General features: G+C 40.0%; 4 protein-coding genes across 8 annotated transcripts; 1 reads left to right on the top strand and 3 right to left on the bottom strand.

Annotated features, from left to right (window-relative positions):
- Window positions 1-432: 432 nt before the first annotated feature.
- LOC105184656 (beta-1,4-glucuronyltransferase 1) lies at window positions 433-4,286 on the bottom strand. Of its 3 annotated transcripts, none has more exons than XM_025302464.1 (6): window positions 4,056-4,286; window positions 3,267-3,603; window positions 2,894-3,113; window positions 1,383-1,771; window positions 1,048-1,249; window positions 433-811 (listed from the first exon to the last, which is right to left on the bottom strand). In XM_025302464.1, exons 1-6 carry the CDS (start codon window positions 4,084-4,086, stop codon window positions 707-709), a joined length of 1,284 nt encoding a protein of 427 aa, XP_025158249.1. In that variant the 5' UTR covers window positions 4,087-4,286; the 3' UTR covers window positions 433-706. The 3 variants fall into 3 exon arrangements, with proteins under 3 accessions (XP_025158249.1, XP_019697657.1, XP_025158248.1); XM_019842098.2 differs by having other exon boundaries at window positions 434-869; window positions 4,056-4,285; XM_025302463.1 differs by having other exon boundaries at window positions 657-869; window positions 4,202-4,285.
- A 1,588-nt stretch (window positions 4,287-5,874) lies between these two features.
- LOC105184659 (uncharacterized) lies at window positions 5,875-6,518 on the bottom strand. The gene is made up of 2 exons (XM_011143566.2): window positions 6,147-6,518; window positions 5,875-6,051 (listed from the first exon to the last, which is right to left on the bottom strand). The coding sequence occupies exons 1-2, from the start codon at window positions 6,504-6,506 to the stop codon at window positions 6,025-6,027; spliced, it is 387 nt and encodes a 128-aa protein (XP_011141868.1). The 5' UTR covers window positions 6,507-6,518; the 3' UTR covers window positions 5,875-6,024.
- Window positions 6,357-10,391, top strand: LOC105184657 (uncharacterized). 2 transcript variants are annotated; one of them, XM_019842112.2, is made up of 6 exons: window positions 6,357-6,414; window positions 6,518-6,857; window positions 7,674-7,910; window positions 8,005-8,337; window positions 8,676-8,906; window positions 9,110-10,391. In XM_019842112.2, the coding sequence occupies exons 1-6, from the start codon at window positions 6,391-6,393 to the stop codon at window positions 9,364-9,366; spliced, it is 1,422 nt and encodes a 473-aa protein (XP_019697671.2). In that variant the 5' UTR covers window positions 6,357-6,390; the 3' UTR covers window positions 9,367-10,391. The 2 variants fall into 2 exon arrangements, with proteins under 2 accessions (XP_019697671.2, XP_025158247.1); XM_025302462.1 differs by having other exon boundaries at window positions 7,662-7,910.
- Window positions 10,220-13,915, bottom strand: LOC105184660 (protein tumorous imaginal discs, mitochondrial). Of its 2 annotated transcripts, XM_019842110.2 has the most exons (6): window positions 13,554-13,914; window positions 12,598-13,055; window positions 12,260-12,523; window positions 11,723-12,167; window positions 11,226-11,345; window positions 10,699-10,775 (listed from the first exon to the last, which is right to left on the bottom strand). In XM_019842110.2, exons 1-5 carry the CDS (start codon window positions 13,777-13,779, stop codon window positions 11,233-11,235), a joined length of 1,506 nt encoding a protein of 501 aa, XP_019697669.1. In that variant the 5' UTR covers window positions 13,780-13,914; the 3' UTR covers window positions 10,699-10,775; window positions 11,226-11,232. The 2 variants fall into 2 exon arrangements, with proteins under 2 accessions (XP_011141869.1, XP_019697669.1); XM_011143567.3 differs by lacking the exon at window positions 11,226-11,345 and having other exon boundaries at window positions 10,220-10,775; window positions 13,554-13,915.
- Between the last annotated feature and the right edge of the window lie 1,443 nt (window positions 13,916-15,358).

The raw sequence follows: 15,358 nt of genomic DNA, 5'->3' as shown, positions 1-15,358 counted from the left end.
GAATCTGTCTGTAAGATACTTGGATATGACTGGTTCCCCATGTTTGTCACTTTCGCTTGAATTTTCGAATTAAAATAACCTCAGTAACTTTGATTCCAACATAAAAAAGAGTTATAAAGTAGGATTCTGTGCATTAATTTTCGATAATGTAACTACTACAATCCACTGATATAACTATTTACTGACATCTTCGGTAAGACGTTTCACTATACAATAATGTTATGCACCTGCGTAAACACGTCGGGTATGCTAGGTTAAAGAGAAAAATTTCAAATATTTGCCTCTCGCTGGATTTCGATAAAATCATCGTCATGACCAGGTCCTTAATAAAAAGGGTCTTCTACTATTCTGACTTGCAACGACGTTGTCTTTTGGGATTTACAGAATAAGCTACGTGAAATGAACTTCGCAGCCGAATGTTCTGTGTAAAAATTTTTATTTCTAAAAAACAGCGGTAAAAAAACAATTCTATATATAATATTAATTCGCGTCTCTCTTCTTCTAAGACTAGTAAACTCGACGTCACCGAAAAATATTTTCCTATCATCGATATACACTGATACAGGCACCGTGTGCGTGTCTATAAGCGGTCTCTCAATTAGGTAAATACCTAGGTAAGTGTTTAGGTAAGAATTATGCATCACTGATATCTAATCTCACTGCGAGCACCTACGATTAATAGGATATTGCTTGATTAAACGCTTTATCACGCGTTGATAGATTCTCGCGTTTCTTCGCTCGTGCGGCCGGAAGAATTCCTGTGTAGCCACGCTGATTTTGCGTGCTTTTCGCTTGATCCCCGGCGTATGCACTAAAAAGGCACCATCAAGCACGACTAGTCGATAATTCAAAAGACACATCTCGAACATCTGCGAATAGACATCACATCGCTGAAAACATTTATTAGATGTAAAATCGTTTGCTTAAAAGCAAAAAAGAGCTCTCGATTTTTATCTAAATATGCTTCTTCGTTAGTTTGTACATTTTTACATCGTGTTCCAGCGGATGATCTCTATGTTTAAGGACAACACCCATTGCTTTCTATACCTGGGCCATCTTGTCCTGCTTTCCTTCCCAAGACATCTCCTCCGTGTAGAGCGGATCCTCGCGGGTTCCGATAAAGACTGGTTCCCACCTGTGATGTGGATATTCCCTCCTGGTAATGATTAGAGGTCGAACCTTACCCGGATCTGGTCTGATCATCCATCTTGTCAGTCCGGGAAACCGCTGGCAGTGCGGACAAAGGAACCTGCAGAAAAGGTCTGATTCTCTTATCCCATATAATAGTAGACAAACCTTATTTCTTGCAATACAAGGGAGTAATTGATAAGTCTGAATTCAGATCGCCATGTCCAGCGAAAGTAAGAAGAACGAGTATATACCTATGAAAATACACTGCTAAACCAGCGTGGCAGGCGGCGAGGAGCTCCAGCTTCGTCGCTGGCGGCTGTTCGTTGGATTCTATCTCGAAGACAGGTACAACGAAGATCACGCCGATCTTGGGCGGTCTCTGACGTACCATCTCCATGAAACCGGAAGCCAAACGCGCGCTCGGTAGCAACTCGATGTCAGACACCAACACGCGGGACGTGTTCGCCGTTGTTCTTGCTACATTTCGAGCGACATTAATGGGGTAGGTCATGCTCCTTTTCCGCCTCTCTGTTTCGGCCTGCCGCCATTGAAGATCAGAAGCGGCGCAATCACCCTGGGTACGGCCGATCGTGCCCACGGCGGGTGGTCGACCGGCCGGAAACACCAAATGGACGGAAACCTGCGATCGTTCGTGTCAGGTAGAACCATGTGTGAAAAGGTCACAAAAGAAATTCGGAAGCACCATTATATATAGTGCGGACCCAACGTCTATTAATATTCATAAGAATCGCTTATGAATGATACTCATTTAACGGTTCATACTAATTAGAAATCAAGATCGACGGAACGTTGATCGAACAGACTGAATATGTATTCGAAATATAGAATAGTCTTGCAAAATCCAATTTCGCGATTTCGCCTGCAAAAATTGCCTTCAAAGTCTGTGTTTAAGGAAAATGTATAGTTCATGTTCATCGTCTCGTCGATTTTGAATTTTTCCTATCATGCCTTGTATCGTGTTAGCCTGAAAATATAGTCGCTAAGCTAAAGTCAAATTTTTTCTGTGTGATTTAACATGCTGTTACGCAAGCCCTTTAATTGAAAAGTATGGACGACTGTTGCGTTGTGTGTTTAACATTTCTACAATTTCTATCTGCACACAGTCTCGCACACAGAGAAGGAGGAGAGCCAAGCGTCCTTAATTTTATTTTAATCGAGACAATTTACATCTTCTATGTGAACGAAGCGATTGTGCTAATAGTAAGCGGACATGTCGATGTAACGATGTCCTCATCTATCATGCTATTAGCAGCAAGCGTATTGTACTTACACAGGCCGGACTTGTGTCCGGCCTTGTGAGAAGTTTCGTTCGACAAGTTCTTTCAACATTAAATAACACGTGAAAGCCGAAGTGAAGGATCTATAACGCCATATCTATGCTGAATGTAACACGTTCTGAACGCCACGTTTACGTGAGTGAATCGATGAGACACGTCCCACGAGACCTAACGAAAGACTTATACGAAAGACTATTGTAAAAATTCGTTGCTTGCACGCATGTTATTGAATCATTGACAGCGATTATATTTTACAGTTATATAGGATGCTGTAGAAGCGAACGTATTACATTCACGGAGCTTCCTGTATCGCGCATAAACAAACGAGAAAAAAAAAGAAGAGAGAGAAAGAGAGAGAAAACTTAAAACTTCGAAGACCGAGACACGTGTTTGACGTGTCAAACCATATGTCACGAGGCCATGTGTCGCGAGGCTCACGATCATGACGAGGAAGTTGAAGAGACCTTGTACATGGCAGGCTCGCACCGACAGGCCCGATCAAGCTGAGCGACAGCGAGGCCGGCGTCGAGACCGGGCACGAACACCGCCAGACTGAGCGGTCCTTCCCATCGCCTGGCCAACTCCACAATCCCGTAAACCTGATCGGCGGTGGCGTGCGTGGACAACGTGACCTGGGGCAACCTGTCCGTCGTCTCGGCGGCGCGCAACACGAACGGCAGGACCCTGCAGGTAGGGTGCTCACGATACTCCGACGGCATCCTCCGTTTCGCTTACCGATTCTCCGTCGCCGATACTTGGCCGATATCGGGAATCGATGTGCTAATTATATCGGCAAACACACATAAATTGCATCCGATTGCTCGTGAATGGTTCTACCTGTAGGGACTCTTCTCGCCGATTTCGGGACTCCAGGTGAGCCTGGACGGTGGATAGGAGAGGACATCCGGCAGGCCGTGGTACCACCTGCAGACACTCGCGTTATGGGATCGTCGACCGGCCATGTATATGCCCGCCGAGTAGGCGGATAATCCTGGCTGTGCATCTTGCTGTGGATTTGCGCGGCTACCAGGTATCGAGATACCTTCGTCGCGAGGAACAAGCGACGATTGCCGGAAATCGCGGCCGAACAGCAGACGACCGACCACCAGGAAGGACAGCACCAACGCAGACCATACTAGTAGCCTGCGAGCGAGGCTGCGCATCGTTTTCTCGTCTGAGGATATGTTTAGACAATAAGGGATTAGTAAGGGAAGGAAATACAATTAGTTAATAGGATTAGTAAGGGAACTCAATTCTTTCTTTGTAATCGATACGATTACGTAAATAGGTGAGCAAGTGGGAAGACAATGGAACATGAAAAGTCAACTGTTTCTACTTTTTTCTTTTTGTAAATATGATGAATTATTATTTTTGTTTTAATAGAAGATGTGAAATTTTTTAGATAATCAGATAGAATAAACATCTAGAAGACGTTGTAAAAATATTCGACTTGTTTAGACTCTCTTAGATGTCTCTTAGATGTCTCGGGGAGGTATCTTAGATATTTGTGTTATCTAAGAACTGACGGATTCGTATCACGGCTTCTCCAGTGTGAATCTATATACAATCAATTTTTCCGAAATAAAAATAGAGCGATAGCGGTAGAGAATGAAATACGAGAATTACTTTCATACTGCCCGCCGATACTGCTTGACATTCACTCGCTGTCATATTTTTAGCAATGTGGAGCGATCCTAAGAAGCGATAAATTCACGCACGCAAATAAACCGACTGAAATCGATAGCAGAAAGGTTGCGCCTGTCTAAACGCACCTCAAGAGTTCCCCGATCTCGTCGCCGATCGAGAACGGTAGAACGATATTCCATATTATAGGTGCGGCGGGTCCTCCGAGGAACATCCCCCGTTGAACTGGCACGGCATATTTCGCGAGGGCGAGACCGCGAAATGCGGATCGATGTCGCGCAAACGCATTGGCGAACCGCGAAGGCGCAGTACGTGCAGCCGACGGCCTGCGAATTCGCGGCTGTGATTGTGGGCCGTCGAATAGCGCCGCGCTAATCGCGAACTTCCGTTTGGTCTGTGAGGAATTATCTGCCGACGGAAGACATTCCGACAAATTTTGAAGGAAATTTATTTTACATAATATTTCTTTGATATTTCATCCCCAACATCTCTCATGTTAGAATTTCATGTTTCGTTTATTTATTTTAGGAAGATTCCCCGTCGCCCATGTACACACAAAACGCTGAAGCTTTGAGAAAGAATTCACGATCCTTACATTTTATCGAATACATGAAATAGCGCTGTGTTGCGAGTACAATGAATAGAACGAAAAATAAAAAAGAACGATTAAACGATCGATATAACTAGCACGCCTCGTAACGGTATCAGAGAAATAAAATGTTACTTGGCGTTCAAAGAAGCATTCTTCACACACTTTATTAAATGGTAAAATTGTGTTTTGTGTCAACAGGGTTCATGGCAATATATAATATGTGTACATATATCACTTATATAAGCATTAAGATTTCGAAATATCGCTAACGCATTCTTAATGCATATTACAGAAGTCGCGAGCAAATCGGGATATCGCGTGACATATTGTATGGCATCGTACTATAATACGATCGCATTATACTTGCACGAACGTGCGCTCGTTGTGACCACGAGGGCGCGGGTTCCGCTCTCACGCAGGATTCATCGAGAAAGTTTATCTAATCGAAGATAGGGCACGTGTGCAATTAGTTATAGACAGCACGGTGGTACGTTACGCTCGGCGCTTAGGGTCGTCGTCATTGATTCCAAGGCTGTATTCTAATTTTAGCGATTCGCAGGTGGAGATCGCACCACCACTCCTCTCGGCCTGTTTGCGGTGCAACGCGCCGAATGCACGAAAATTTCATTCCGCACGGCCCAGTAGCTTCAGAATTCTCCGAGGCGCCGAATCACCGCTTCGCAGCTTCACCTCTTCAGAGCAGTTTAGAACAGTCTTGAGCTAATCGATTGGCGGATAATGCGATAATGCTCGGAAATTGATCATGGACGAGATAAGTACAACGACGTCTGAGGCAAAAGACCGTCTTTTGATTATATCATAATCATGGATATACGAGGTATTTTTCTTCAAATGAAATACAATATGCAACATTGCAATTACTTCTTTACGACGCTTTGACGACAAATTTACACACACATACTATTGTGGACGAAAACTCTCCTGTATAAGGATTGTAAACATTATAATATGAAAATCGGTGTTATAAAATATACCGCCATGATAGCATGTGTCGAATATAGATAATGTCTAACATAAATGTTGTCGCCATAAGTTCGTATAGTGTGTACACAATAGCGTCGAGAGACAGCATTGTTATTAATGATACATCAGGCGGTATTCCCGAGGTACGAGGTCCATCGATCGAACTTTACATACATGATAATTGAGCAAAAAATTCTCGCAGAAGAATAGACGAGAGAAATTGTCGGAGGTATGTCTGAAGCTAAATTGAAAGGTCAGACCTGGAATGATACAGCAAACGGCAAACGGTAGAACGCAAAATTGTCGAGGCAAAATTTGATTCCATATTAAGATTAAACGTTGAGGAATATCGGATATCCCGACGATGGGCGATAATTAGGCTCGCCACGGCTGCGGTCGAATCTAAAATATAGTGAACAGAATAATAATAACGAGATGATTAACGTTCCTCGCATAGTCAACTGGTAGCTGAAAGTAGACAAAATGAAGGTACGCACCGCGGCAGAAGTATGTTGAGACATCAGAGTGTGAATTTGAATTTCCGAGGCTGTGTTGGCAGATGAGGCGCTCAGATAGAACGCACGAATCTTCACCGGAAGCCCCGAGGACGGGAGCATTCGTGCGTGGGACGGTCGATTCAACAAGTGCTCGCAGACGTCGTCGGCCGACGGCTGACCGGCCGAATCTCGAGTCTCCGAATAATGTCGCGGTATATAGATAACGTCCAAGCGTCGAGGGTGCATGGCATCATCGTCGGAAGCGGAGGTGCGTAAAATATGCATCATCCTATGATCGACCGAAGGAAGATCGCCGGAAGCGATCGTGGAGTCGCCGGTGATCGTAGCTTGCGTCCTCATCTTGACCTTAGCTCATGGACGTACCCCTGTTCCCGACGCCGCCGGCGCGTTGGAGCGTCGCAACACCCTTCAGTGACGTGCCGGACGTCGCGACGTTACCACGCGCTCCGGTAAGCATTCTGCCGCAAGTTCGCGCACAAGATGCCGCGCTCGAACAGGGACCGACAGGGTACAAACAATCCTCCTGCACCAGGAAGCGGCGTTGGGTCCGCAAAAACTCGATCCACCCGCGCATCGCCCTCGTCAAGGATGCCGCCCGCCGTCGCGTCACCGAGTTCTGCGTAAGGATGTCGGAGCGTCGTGTGAAACACGATGAGAGGAACGACGATGACGATGTCGTTTGCGGCATCCGTAAGTGTAACCCGAATTGTTGCGGATGATTTTCATTCGCGTGAATTGACGCGTTGGGCTATCAGAAACAGTCGGAGAGCTTGGAGAATGTTATACAGATATTATTGAAGCGATAGCGGATCTTAGAACTAGGCGAAGACGAATTCGTGCGGAAGCTTGGTAGATAATTCGCCGGAAGAAACATCTGTAAGCGTTTAATAATTTCTGTTCTTTACATTATAATTTGACTGTGTTAGGAAAGTGTATAAAAAAAAAAAAAAAAAAAGAGCGGAAGAACGTACACAATTCGTATAGTATAGTAGTCACATACGAACGTTATAACGGAACGTTATAACATTCAAACGTGCATGCCTTATGTACCAAGTTTCAAGCAATCGATCACTGCGTGTTTTGCTAATGCAACTTTCATCGAGAACTTGAAGAAGACAAGTACGCTTCGACGTTCTCTTTAGTCCGATCGTTCAATTTGCGTAACATACCGAAACGTGCGGAACCTCAACGACGAATACACTAAAAGTCTCGATTACGATTTTATCGCTTTAGAAAAAGATGCTTTTATTGCAAAAAATCATTTGAAATACGTAAGATCGTTATCTCTTCGATTTAAACCGATCAATAACAAAGTCAAAGTTTTGGGAAATTTTGAGGAAAACAGAAGATTAAAGAAAATTCCCTTATCTCTTTGCTACAATTGTTTGATTAAATATTTTTGTGCCTGCGTCTTGTTATTTCTATTTATAGGACATGTTAAAGTAGTTTGATCTCGGAAATCGCAAACACAACGTAGATAAATGTATTTAAAAGTAAATGTTGCAGATACGCCAGCCACGATATCCGAAGAGCTTTCGCCTCGCATGAAAAACGGCATAATACGAACCAAATGGACAAAGTCTGTGGCTGTTCAGACTATAATAGGTTTGCCATTGCGATTGAGAGTTCTACCGTCTCTCAGGGACATTGAAGAAAATAACGACGGAAATCCGTCGAATTCAAGATTCTCGACATTTCTGAAGTATCTGAGATTTCTGGGACGATTGGCATTCTCGCAATTTGGTATGAGAGAAAGACATCCCATTACTAATATCTAACGTTTGTCTATTAATTTGAACGTTGTTCATTCAACTTACTGGCAATTCATTTCACACAGGTCTTCTATGGTTCCTTGTGATCTGGACAGTAGCAGGTGCGGCGGCGTTTTGCGCCACGGAAGGTCCTCGTGAGCGCGAGCAAGTCGTATTACTGAAGAACATGCAGAAAGACCTGGCGGTCGGTTTGGCTACAGAGCTGCGACAGCTGCGCACCGAACAGGATCAGGACGTGGAACCGTTGTGGAGCGACAAAGTTCGTCAGTACGTGGCGAAACACGAGAAACTCCTCTTAGCCGCCGTCGCTTCCGGCTATGGCGAAGGTGGCAATAGTGGACAGCTGTGGACATTTCCCGGTTGCGTGCTGTTCGCAATCTCACTGATTACTACTTTGGGTAGGTCGATCAAATCAAGGGAGCGATTCTCTTAAATAACAATGAAGAAGAGAAAGGCGAAATAGTACAAATGTAAATGCGTGTAGTTTCGTATCAGTGACTATCGTAAAAAAGCATTTTAATCCGCTATAGATCCCCTTCAACAAGTACCGGATTAGTCTGATTAGTCTTTGATCCTGAATTACGATTTTTATATCGAAGAGCATTTTCTGTTTTAACTCTTGATTAATTACACTCGACTTCATCCCCAGTAATTTTACAGCAATCTGCGGAAACTACTACAATTATATCTCATGATACATCCTTATTTACTATTCCATATATTCTTGACCATATAGGTTTCGGAGCACCAGTTCCGCGTACCACTGCCGGCCGCACGGTTGGAGTGGTTTTCGCCGCCATTGGCATTCCCGTGCATTTTCTTCTTATCCTGAATTTCGGTCTGATGGCAGTCCTCCGTTTGCAAAGGTACGCGAACGCTAGGCGAAACTCGCAACTTGGCAACGCGGAACCAAAGTACTCCCTGCCGATACCGAGATGGGTCAAAATCGTGCCATTCGTTTGTTCAGGTATACGTCTACAAAAATTCTTGGCATCTTCCTTCCGTTCAAATCAAAACGCCCCACTCTTTCATATGTAAAGTTAGTTCGCAAATGAAGCGAGCACGAAATGTGTTTGAAAAATTGTGATTGAAGCTTCAAACATTGCTCAAATAATATTGAATAAAGGTAGCAATCAAGACGAAGTGAAAATGTCTCGATTTCTGTTATAGTCGCTTACTACGTTTTGGGAATACTGTGCTTCGGCATAGCACGATCGAGGCCGATCGCAGCGAGCGTGCTTTTCCCGTTGGATTTCACTGCAGCGGGCGGTCTTTCGACTATCGTCGGCCACGTACGTATATTGTACGGGTTATATTTGGAAGGTGCTGTTACCATTGCAGCGATAACGGTAGCCGTATTACAAGTATCAGCAACACAGAGTCTCACCAACATCGGGTTGAAATACGGCTTACTGATCGAGGCTTAAAGTTGTAAATTCGCGACGATGCAAAGAGATATTTTTAACATCTTGTAGATGACTTGTCGGTACTATTGTTAATCCTTTATAGATTATCAGGACTTTAGAGCTCCAGTGAGGGAGAATCATATTCCTTTTCATCTACATTTTCTTGCTTCTTTGGTCTTCAATAAAATCTCTACGTTCACGTGTTTTGGAATTTACAAACTATTGTAGGTAGGAATTATTAATAAGAAATATCACGTATTATGTGAATACAATACTTTTTAGAATTATAAATATTATTCAAGAAATTCAAGCTATAAAAGATTAATGTTATCTACACACAGACCGTTACCATTAAGAGTTACCTTTTATAGTTTAACAAGTATAGTTCCGAATAAAACGAGCAAATCCAACCAATATTTACATGCTTATCTTGAATTACTGCGTTATTACGTATGTACATTAAAAATCTGTAGAGATTGTACATATATATGTAGATTTTAGGCAACATACTTCTTATTTCACAAACTGCAATGCATAATTGTAATATAGAAAAACATATTATTTCACGACCGATGTAAACGTTTTTCGTGCTAAAAATATGTATGTGTATAGGAAGGCATAATTATAAAGGTTCTTAGATATACGATCAAAATATAAGAGTGAGACATTGAGAGCGCAAGGCACAATGTAAGTGTGTGATACAATTAACCATGTATTAATATATTTATATTCCTTATCAGTTATATTACGCATTTATCCGCGCGCTTCAGGACTGGCTCATATTAATTTTTTTGGAAATATAATCGCGTTGTACAGCATTCAATTCATAAATTCACATATGAAGTTACATATGATAATATAAGTAACTTTGCTATTTGTATCTTCATGTATCTTTATTTGATTGCGTTCATAAACGTAACAAATGAAGAAATGTATAATCTATAATATACGACTGTACAATTAGATCATGTAAACGATACCAGACTGACTTCACTTGCTCATTTGTAATTATGTCAGTATGTTCAGTAAATTATGTAATTTTCGTACTTGTTTTCTTCATCTTGATGGAAAGTATATAAGTGTTCCTTAGAATTCCCATTTGTAGTACTGATATTAGCGCACGTATGTTCTCATACTTATCAGCAGTGTAACGGAGCAACATCTAGGACCTAGATTACTACAGATCGTTAACTATTCGTGGTAGCATCCTCAGGGCATTTTCTGTCGTTTCGTTTCGACGTCTGCTTCATTTTTTCCATTGGCATTCGATGTATCTTTGGTAGCATATACGGACTTGTTATCTATAAGTTTGTCTCCTGGATGCTCGATCTCAGAGGATGAAGACTGTTTTTTCCGATCAGACGTATTTCCTAGCGCTATTCGTATAGATTCTACTAAGTGTAACGGACCTGTATAGCATTGTTTTGTACCTGTAATTAGACCCGCCAGTGAGATTTACATCATTTGTATATATGTGATACACTTTTAATATCGTTTATTAAGACATGTATCGCACATAGAATGTTCGGAAGAGATTTGCTATGGAAGACTAATTAGTTGACAATTAGTTGAAATTTAGTGATAGTGATTGATTCATAAAATTATGATGGTTCATTAAATTGTAATGAATCAATATTTCCATCGAGAAAAATTTATTACAAACTTTGTCTCTCAAATACATTTTAGTACCTTACAAATACATTTGATCTAGGTTGATAGTGTAAGATTATGTTATACTAATATAGTTATTTACAATTCCATTTTTAAAACCACTTTGATCTATTAATATTGAATATATTTAATATTGAATGGCACTATGCATTTGTATGACAAATATGTTACATATACATAAGTTATGTATTGTCTAATAACTTACTTACAATTCGTTTATCCAAATATGACCTTTTTAATTTTACTAAGCAGGCCATTATTCCTTTGATTTATCTGTGCTTCATTTTGTGCTTGTGTCGCTTGAGTTTGCACCTTTGAACCTGCTCTGCCTAAAAAAGATATCAAAGCTGACAAAAACTCTTTTTCAAAATGCATGAATGGTCTATATTGAATTAATCATTGTACAAATAATTTTTTACTCAAATCTGAAAATTGTTATCGCAAAACATTCTGTTCTCAAGCAAAGTCAATGAAACGCATTTATAATCTTAATGTGCTTTATTTAATTAGTGCAGCTGGTACACAGGGGAAAACTCAAGCGACATGTATAAATATTTAATGGAGATGTACTATGGTAAGGGAAATAGTATTGTTATTGTAGTAGTTATTGTAGTACCAATGAATATCTACTACAATGAACTATAATAAATGACACGGATGAATATATCATATTATAAATGGATCATATTTTATTATTTATTCTTACCATCTGTCTTATTTGTCACACCAAATATGCTGCCAGGGGTATCAGTTTCAAGTTCAGCATATGCTTGTAATAATGCCTGCTGCTTGTCAGTTAGTTTTTTAGGAACAGTTATCTTAATGTTCACGTAATGGTCCCCATAACCTACTCCATTAATCTTCTTCAACCCCTTGCCACTTAGACGAACGCGCGTGTGGGACGATGTACCCGGTGCTATTTGTATAGTCTGATCCTCATATACACCTTCCACCCTTATCGTGCCACCAAGTATAGCTTGCGCGAGTGAAATTTCTGCATCGGTATGTACGTCGGCTCCGTCCCGACGGAAGTATCTAGACTTCTCCACACGGAATGTTACAAATACTTCCTTCCTTCCCACTGCTAAACGAATCGTTTGGCCATCCTCTACACCAGCTGGAACTGGTACTGTCACTCTCTTACGTTGCACCTATGCAGTAAAGACATGATTAAAATAGATACAATTGTAACAAATATCAAAATAATGGCAATTCTTCTTATAGACAAATAAGATATTCATACCGCTTGTCCTTTTCCGTCACAATTGTTGCAAGGAAATTTGATGTATACTCTTGTACCTTGACAATATCGACAAGTTGAGCTCATTACAAAAGGACCTGTACTTATTGTTTCTACTCCTGTACCATTACAATAAAAACATTTTCCTGGCTTAGTGCCAAGTTCACAGCGTGAACCGTCGCACTTTGGGCAAACATCTATCACATTTATATCAATGTCTTTATTTATACCTCTAGCAGCTTGAGAAAACGTTAAATTCATTATAATCTACAAGAAAATTTATCATTATTTGGTGTTGCATTAAACAACAAGTAACATGCAAATTATTTTGTTTTTCGTACTTCTTGAGCTGCTCCAAAACCATATTTTGATTCTGCAAAGTCGTCAAAATCAGTAAAAGCACCACTTTGGAATCCAGCATCACCAAATATTTTTCTAAACAACTCCTCTGCATTAATAGTGGATCTATATTGCCAATGATTGTAATTTTTAGCCTTCTGACCCATTCCTCCCATTCCCATTTGCTCAGAAGTAGCACCCCATGTATCATATTCTTTTCTCTTGCTCTCATCACTCAATACTTCATAAGCTTCAGAGACCTCTTGAAACTTTCTACCAGTATTTGGATCTCCTTTATTCGTATCAGGATGATATTTTTTAGCAAGCTCGTAATAAGCTTTCTTTATGTCTTTTGCAGATGCATTTTTTGAGACACCTAAGATCTCATAGTAGTTACGTTTTAATAATTTATTAGTTAAATATATGGACCTATGTGGTTGAACTATCCTTCCTATATTATCTAAAACAGATATATACAAAATTGCGACTCAATGTTAATAATATATCATGGTAATTTTTCATTGTATATAAAAGAAAAAATAGTTCCTGTACAATTATATTAGAATTATTTGCATATTTAATGATATATCTGTGGATGTAGGACTTATATTAGCTGTAAATAGCTGAAGATTTAAAAATAAATATATACGCACATATATTTTTTATATATATGTATTTATATTAGCTCTCCGATGTTCTAGAACAAACTATTGCGTTGGATACGACACGCGTAAAAAAATAATATAGAACAGCAGGTTATGTCGCATGTCGTATAATCGTTGAACGACATACATGAAACGAAATGCAACAGTTTGAAATTCATATTGCCAAGGATTTAGGAATTAAAGTAAGCAGTTAAATAATAGACAACAGATTGACAAATGTGCCGAGAAGGAAATTTTGCCGGGAAGTGTACAATGATGTAATCCAACGAAACCATCGTAGATGTGTACTTTACTTTTTTCCACTTTTCCGCAGTCCCACTTGCTGACAGTTGACGCGATAGTTGCCACATGCCGTTGACACACATTGCAATGTTGTAGAGCATTGCAGGACAATTTATTTAATTTGTTATTACTGATAAAGCTAATAGTTTTCGGTCGAAAAATCACAGCTAGCCCCTTGCCGGTCGCCATGTTGGACGAGAGACGCATGGCACGGTTTGCCGGAGAGATCTGCACCATGCTTATCGCACAAACCGGAACAAAGCGCTTAGGAAATGTTTAATGCACACGTTCACGTTTTGACTTGCGCTTTGACTCTGATAATATGCAACAATCTCCAATCAAGATTCTCCAGTCGTTATTCCCTTGTAGGAAATTCATTTATATTGAAATGTTTGACATATGACCTTCATGATATAATAATATTGGCTTTCTAGAACGTCATTAATAAGAGTGCTGTAGTTAAATAAAAAATACAAATACATACATTTAAAATAAAATTTTTTAATCTTTATACTTGAACTTTTATAGCGTTTTCAAACGTAACACAATTTCGGTCGCTCCGGAAGCGATTTCATCTGATTTGTTACAAATTTATTTTCGACGCGAAATGGACGAACGGGTAATCCCGTAAACCAAACCCCTTATTTGTTTATTAAAATAACAGGTCTAATAATTATCGAAGATACCTTATTGGTTCACCAAAATAACGGGTAATATTTCTTACACCCCTTATTTAAGTGAGCTTGTAAAATGTGGTTTGAGTCTCGGCTAAATTTAGAAACTAACAAATTGTGGTTTGGATCACAGCTAAATCTTATGAAGACGTAATTCGGGTTCATCGTTATTGAAAAACAATAGGACTAAAGGTGCCAATATATGGGAGCGTCGAAGCGTCCAACCAATCAAAGTTCCTTGTTTTTATCCGTGAAATAAGAAATGAAAAACTGATTGGTTGGACGCTTTGACGCTCTCATGTATTGGCACCTTAACAGAACGTGGGATTGACAGACTGACAGACACGCAGGAATACATTATAGTAAAAATATTATTCTCTGCAAAAATATTTAACATCCAAATAATAACACACAGACATAAATTATACACAAGGGTCGAATAAATCAATAGGTCTTAACCCACCAAAGAAAATGTGAAATATGACTCAAAGTTCTTTTTATTTATCAATATAGTTTCCCTTAATTTTGATACATGTATACCAGCGTTCTATCAATTCAATTATACCCTCTTCATACTCTGATTCTTTAATCCATTTAAAATAGTCATTTATGGCAATGATAATCTCGCAATTGGATGCAAATTTTTGAAGTGTTAACCAATCCTTGAGATTTGAGAACAAATGGAAGTCACATGGGGATAAGTCTGGTGAACAAGGTGCATATGGCAGCAACTCAAGGTTTAATTCATGAATTTTTGCCATTGCAAATGGTGATGTGTGAGCAGGTATATCATCTTGATGAAAAAACAACTTCTTTCCTCTCATATGTGGCCGTTTTTTGTCTACTGCTTCTCTTAAGCATTGCAACAAATTTGCATAATATTTGTCATTGATTGATTTACCATTTTCAAGGTAGTCAATGTAAATAATTCCATATATATCCCAGAACATAGTGACCATAACTTTGTTTGTTGGTGTTTTCTTTATCTTCTTTGATAGTGGAGAACCATTATTAGTCAATTGTTCTGGATCTTGGCTTCTCAAAGAATTATCGTAGTTGATCCATATTTTACCAACGGTTATAAAACAGCGCAGGAAATTACTTGGACTGTACTCAAAATGTTCCAAACATTTCTTGGAAAC

Source organism: Harpegnathos saltator, unplaced genomic scaffold (genome assembly GCF_003227715.2).
Source record: "Harpegnathos saltator strain DR-91 unplaced genomic scaffold, Hsal_v8.6 scaffold491, whole genome shotgun sequence".
In the NCBI taxonomy this organism is placed as follows: Eukaryota; Metazoa; Arthropoda; class Insecta; order Hymenoptera; family Formicidae; genus Harpegnathos; species Harpegnathos saltator.
Note: the sequence above shows the minus strand (reverse complement) of the source record. Positions and strands in the feature narration are given on the sequence as shown.

Excerpts from the sequence above, each read along its gene's own strand:
- LOC105184659 (XM_011143566.2), bottom strand. The coding sequence starts at position 6,506 with ATGAGGACGCAAGCTACGATCACCGGCGACTCCACGATCGCTTCCGGC. Across the intron at positions 6,052-6,146 it reads CTCAACATACTTCTGCCGCG|ATTCGACCGCAGCCGTGGCG; the intron begins GTGCGTACCTTC and ends ACTATATTTTAG.
- LOC105184660 (XM_011143567.3), bottom strand. The coding sequence starts at position 13,779 with ATGGTGCAGATCTCTCCGGCAAACCGTGCCATGCGTCTCTCGTCCAAC. Across the intron at positions 13,056-13,553 it reads CTGCGGAAAAGTGGAAAAAA|ATAATATAGGAAGGATAGTT; the intron begins GTAAAGTACACA and ends TATCTGTTTTAG. Across the intron at positions 10,776-11,722 it reads TGTGACAAATAAGACAGATG|GTACAAAACAATGCTATACA; the intron begins GTAAGAATAAAT and ends GTCTAATTACAG.
- LOC105184657 (XM_025302462.1), top strand. The coding sequence starts at position 6,391 with ATGGCATCATCGTCGGAAGCGGAG. Across the intron at positions 6,858-7,661 it reads CGATGTCGTTTGCGGCATCC|TAAATGTTGCAGATACGCCA; the intron begins GTAAGTGTAACC and ends TGTATTTAAAAG. Across the intron at positions 8,338-8,675 it reads CTCACTGATTACTACTTTGG|GTTTCGGAGCACCAGTTCCG; the intron begins GTAGGTCGATCA and ends TTGACCATATAG.
- LOC105184656 (XM_019842098.2), bottom strand. The coding sequence starts at position 4,086 with ATGTCAAGCAGTATCGGCGGGCAGTATGAAA. Across the intron at positions 3,114-3,266 it reads GGCGAGAAGAGTCCCTACAG|GGTCCTGCCGTTCGTGTTGC; the intron begins GTAGAACCATTC and ends CCCTACCTGCAG. Across the intron at positions 1,250-1,382 it reads TTAGCAGTGTATTTTCATAG|GTTCCTTTGTCCGCACTGCC; the intron begins GTATATACTCGT and ends CCTTTTCTGCAG.